General features: G+C 42.3%; 1 protein-coding gene across 3 annotated transcripts in view; it reads left to right on the top strand.

Moving 5' to 3' along the window:
- Positions 1–1,497: 1,497 nt before the first annotated feature.
- xkr5b (XK related 5b) overlaps positions 1,498–5,371 on the top strand; it is an 8,250-nt gene continuing 4,376 nt past the window's right edge. For all 3 annotated transcript variants that reach the window (XM_051380219.1, XM_051380217.1, XM_051380216.1), the window contains exons 1-6: positions 1,498–1,749; positions 2,959–3,048; positions 3,338–3,443; positions 3,593–3,759; positions 4,736–4,869; positions 5,193–5,271. In XM_051380219.1, coding sequence (XP_051236179.1) covers positions 1,641–1,749; positions 2,959–3,048; positions 3,338–3,443; positions 3,593–3,759; positions 4,736–4,869; positions 5,193–5,271 — 685 coding nt within the window. In that variant the 5' untranslated portion in view covers positions 1,498–1,640. The remainder of the gene's footprint in view (positions 1,750–2,958; positions 3,049–3,337; positions 3,444–3,592; positions 3,760–4,735; positions 4,870–5,192; positions 5,272–5,371) is intronic.

The following is a 5,371-nucleotide window of genomic DNA, read 5'->3' as shown; positions in this document are numbered from 1 at the left end:
TTTAGGGGCTTTGGAAAGCAAATATTGATATAAGTGATTGTTTGCGATTAAACTAGCATAATATTTCTGCCACCTCTTAAAGTCTCCATGCCACCCTCTTGCCACCACATGAATATTTCAGTATTAACAAATATAATCTAGCAATAGCACCTTGCTGCTCCCTGTGGTCCAGGTCAGTCAGTTCAGAGGTTGAGGCAAAAATCCACCCTAAACTCAAGGAAAGGTTTATGATGGGACCAGCACTGGGTATCCAGAGTGCCAAGTCAAAAAATACAGAGAGCACAGCAGACCCAGAGGACAAGGGCCCCATGGTGGACAGGACACTTTTATGGGTTTAGGGACCCACAGTAGTCAAGGCATTTTGTCAGAGGGCAATAAACACAATAATAAAAAGCACAGACATAAACATATACAATATATCATGGTGCTGGAGGTGGACCTGGGCCTTGTTTGTTTGGTCGTGATATCAATATGGACATTTTTATCAAACATTTCAGAATTACACTGAGGAACTGTGCCAGATGTTTTGCCCCCAAATATCACCACCATGCAGGTTCCCCTACCAACAAGTCAAGGTTATACACTCTTCCACACACAAATATGATCATTTGTATTTGTTGGGACAAAGCAAACCCAAGTATGTGAGGTAATGGACTAAAACCTACGTTAACTGTGCACTATCATTCATGTTCTCTGAGAATTATCAATTATAGGAGTCAGACTCCCCCTGGTGTCCAAAAGGTGCCCCTGCCTGCTCCCCAACCAACTCTCAATAGTCACATACAGCTTGAAAAGCTAAATCTACATTTAAGATCGAAGTCAATAGAGAGAGAAAGAAAACAAGAAAATCAGATAATTATAATTAAATAAATAGATGAGTCAGTAAATAGAAATGTGTAATAGCCAAAATGAAAGCAATCATGTTTTAATATCTGTACATTATCCATGTTGTAATAAATAACTTTATAATCATAACAATAAGCTCAGTTGCTTTAACTTCTGCCCCATGAACTCCAATATTTCACTAAAAAATAAGTTTTGTTACTTAATCTTCATGGTTTTACTTAGATCACACTGTTCTGTAGAAGGCATAAAGTGTTGTCGTTCTGCCCTCTAATGTTCATACCTGTTACTGTAGAAGGAATTAAAACGACTGATAGAAATGTCTGTATTGTTGTTGACAAATTCAGTTAGATTCGTGAAAACTGATGCAATGATGCAACATTTCAAACTTACTTACGAGCATCTTTGTGACTAATAATTAAATTAGTAAAGTCACCTTACATGGAGTCATAAAACCCCTGAACATCCCAGGATTCATAAGAATCAAACAGGAGAAGAAAGAGAAAAGGAGAAAATGTCAAACACAAACAAGAGTCAGTATCTCACACTAATCCTGAATTATAACTTCACTTTACACAAATCAGGACTAACATGTTGTATGAGCTTGTCTGGTACTCAGGTACCCAGTGCTATCGCTTTAACGGGACGGGCGGGGTGGCTGGGACGGGGACACGGAGCAGAGAGAGGAGGCCGTCTGCCGCAGCTGGACCGACTCCCGCCCGGGACCAGAACAACACCGACCTGCAGACCCGCACACTGATGCCACTGTATATCTGAGTTCAGCGTTTCAATCCGCCATGAGGGACTACTCAGCGACTCCGAGCAATGCAGGCGCCTGCATGCCGTGCTGCCAAGTTTGCGTCTTCGCCTTTACCGCATTTCTCATCGTTGCAGAGAGGACGGCGCGTGAGTCCTACCTGGGACACACACACACACACACACACACACACACATACCTACACTCTGCACACAAATAGTCAAACTGAGAATTGTGTCACTAATAGGGTGTCGATTGGCTGTAATGTGCTGGTATTTGCCCGTGCACATCCCTTGTTATATGTTATTTGACTTTATTGGCGTGCGCGTGCATGTGTGTGCGTGCATTTTTGGCCACAGTGGATGTACAGTGTGGGAGGGCGACAGCGGCCGGGAGACAGATATTCGCATATTCTACATGAGACAGGCTTCACATGTGTATTTAAAAGAAATACAATAATCCAAACACACAAAGTTGGACGCTTGTTTCACTTCAGCGGGTCTCTCTCGTTGGGTTGTCATGAATAATAGAGTCAGACCAGAGGCTGCAGTCAGCACTAGTGCGCCTCTTTCCTATTTTTATACGCTGTTATGAAATCCCGTATGCCGCAAAACTGCAGACTCATGCCAGAGTTTTTCATCTTTCAAACTGCACCATTTCAGCTTCTGTATGATCTTTCGTGCCTAAAAACAAAGCGGAGTCTTGACCATGTTGTCATATTTAAGCGCCCTTTTTACTGGAAGTGCATGAATGGACGATGGGATGGGCGTACCCCGGGATGTATGGGGCCTAGTCTGCCCGGACAGCCCGCCTGTTTAGCATCTATAACGGTTCAGATTACATGTGTGGAGGATGAAGGGGGGCAGAGAGGCAGGGCAGTGTGATGTGGAGAAGAGTCTGTCTGTATGTGAGGAGAGGAGAAGAGGAAGCACTCTTGTTGTCAATAAACCATAGATGGGATGCAGAACAGAGGTCATATGAAAAAGTGTCGGCCCTGATGTAAACACTTGTAGTCTATGCACTATAACTTATCCGTCTCATATTTACATGCCTACTTTAAATAATAAATACGTTATAATGTCTGTTTTATGGGCATATACGTGTGTGTGCAGGTGAGGTCCAAATAGGCACAATGTGATTTACCTTAAACTATATTATAATGTTTTATAACATTATTAACAGACTGAGCGAGAACAGCAAGAACCATGCAGTCTATCTGACCCATCATGATTCATTATTACCTTTTGTGTGACGGTAGTTCTAATTTTGTGCTGTAGCAATCCAGACTGGTCAGTAGATTTAAGCATTTCTTTGTGTTTATGGGCTGAGTATACATGTGTTCTCCCCTCTTTCCCCAGTGATCTACTGCTTTGTGTACTACCTGTGGGTGGGTCACAACTACTGCTATGCCCATCTTGCTGGCTTCACTGCACTGTTCCTGCTGCCAGGTGAGATGACAACAGCAGGACATCAATCTATATTTACAACAGAAATATTTAGTTGGAGGTCCTCAATTTCAGAGACAGATAGAGTAACAATAGAGAAATGTTAGCTGATGCTTATTTTAGAAGGAACGGAACAAACAGCGTTACATGACGATGGGAGGCTGGTGTAGATAGATAGATAGATAGATAGATAGATAGATAGATAGATAGATAGATAGATAGATAGATAGATAGATAGATAGATAGATAGATAGATAGATAACTTATATTTGTTTCATTCTCCGTTTCCCAGGGTGGGGTCCTCAGTGGCTCAGTTATTTGTGGTACCTGTCAGATGGACGTATCCGCAGGAAGTCTCTCACCTGGACACACATTCTGCACCTGGGTATTTTCAAAAGGTGGCCCAACCTTGTGTGTGTGTGCATGTTTATGTGTGTGCGTGAATTAACAATGATTATGATGATAATGATGTATATGGTGAAACTTCCTGTTTCAATCTATCTCCCACTTTGCCTCCCCTCCCTTCATCCATCTTCGGCCTCGGCAGGCTGTGGGAGTGCATGACTCTGCCAGATGAGGATGTGTATGGTGAGATCATGCAGCAGGCTGATGCATCTGCCTTACGTCTGTTTGAGGCCTTGGTGGTCACCCTCCCTCAGACGCTGCTGCAGACCTATGTGCTCATCTGTACTGACATAGGAATCAAGTCTCCAGGTACTGAGAGACTCGATAGAGAATATAGAAAAATATGTGTGCAAGAGTGAGCTAACAACTTTCAAAAGAAGAAGTTACTTAACATTTTCATGTATGCAAACATTTTTAGGTTTAAGTATTTTAGTTTTAGGTGGGATTAAGTGTTATCGGTTGTATTTACAACTGTGCTGCAGCTGTATGGATTAGACGTTTTTAAGGCAAAGAGCTCAGGTATTCCCATCACAATTAAAGTTACAGGGACTGGAATTGGACTGGTTATCCAATTATCCAAAAACACATAATTTCCTGTGTAACATCTACACCACACATGTATATTATACATTAGTGCATGCATTGTTTGACAATGTAATAATGGGACAGCAATTCTAGTCAGTTGTACAAATATCATTTACCATGTCTGTGATGTTTGCTTTCAGCATAGACAGATCAAATGTAAAAGTATAGTGTCACTCAAACAATGAAGATCAAATAACTGTATAATATGAAAGGTGTCGTTCATAGTGACAAAGCTGCAGAGAATGATCAACATCCCCTGAGCGCTACAGAACATTTTAGTTTTACAACCCACAGCTTTACTGTTGTCGTTCAGTCTCACTGCCCTCGTAAGCATTATTTTCAGATTTTTTCCAGGAGTTTTTAGCGAAACAGGTCCCATAAACCCAATTTATATTAACTGCCCAGAACAAACTAGTGGACAAAGTTTGTGTGAAGTGAGTGTGAATACTGGACTGTATTGCTTGGTGTCTGCTTGATGCGAGCAACTGTTAGCCATAACAACTTTATAAGGTGGAAATATGTCAGATGTTTGGTTCTGCTGCCCCCAAGTGGCCAAAAAATACCAATTAGTTTCTCTACTATCCATCTACAGTATGCATCCGCAGCAGCCCTGTATCTGATGTACAGTATGTATATACCTGTAGCATTACAATGATCAAGGTGTTCACATTTATTTTCCTTCCTTCTCTCTCTCTTCCAGCTTCAGTGTGTTTTGTGGTGTGTTTGTTGTCTCTCGCCTGGGCCTTGGTCCTCTATGCCAGAGCCTGTTCACTCATCAGACCAGGACACCTACAAATGACCCCCGCTGCCATTCTCTGTCGACTGCTGTGGAGGGTAGGCCTATTTAAACAACCTTCCAGGGCGCCCGGTTAGCTCAGTTGGTAGAGCTGGCGATCCATGCACCGAGGCTGAGTCCTTGCTGCAGCGGCCCAGGGTTCGAATCCGACCTGCAGCCCTTTGCTGCGTGTCATCCCCTCACTCTCTGCCCCTTTCCTGTCTATCTTCAGCTGTGTCTATCAAATAAAGGCAATAAAAGGCCAAAAAAAACACATAAAAAAAACAACCTTCCAACAACCAATATGAACAACATAGACCCTCAAGATAACAGTATCAGTATAATGATGTTTGTGTGACAGCTCTATTCTCTCTATCTGCAGGTTAGTATGTTGGGATCTCGATTTGCCGTTCTCATGCTCTTCACACGTATCTTCAAACAATGGATTCTGGGAGTTATTGGTAAGCCTTCATCTCAAAGCTCATATTAGTTAAATCTGATCCCATCTTCTGTTGGATAAAGTCGTGAGTTGTGTGGTTTTAAACTACTGTTGGGTGAGTC

Source organism: Dicentrarchus labrax, unplaced genomic scaffold (assembly GCF_905237075.1).
Source record: "Dicentrarchus labrax unplaced genomic scaffold, dlabrax2021, whole genome shotgun sequence".
Classification (NCBI taxonomy): Eukaryota; Metazoa; Chordata; class Actinopteri; family Moronidae; genus Dicentrarchus; species Dicentrarchus labrax.
Note: the sequence above shows the minus strand (reverse complement) of the source record. Positions and strands in the feature narration are given on the sequence as shown.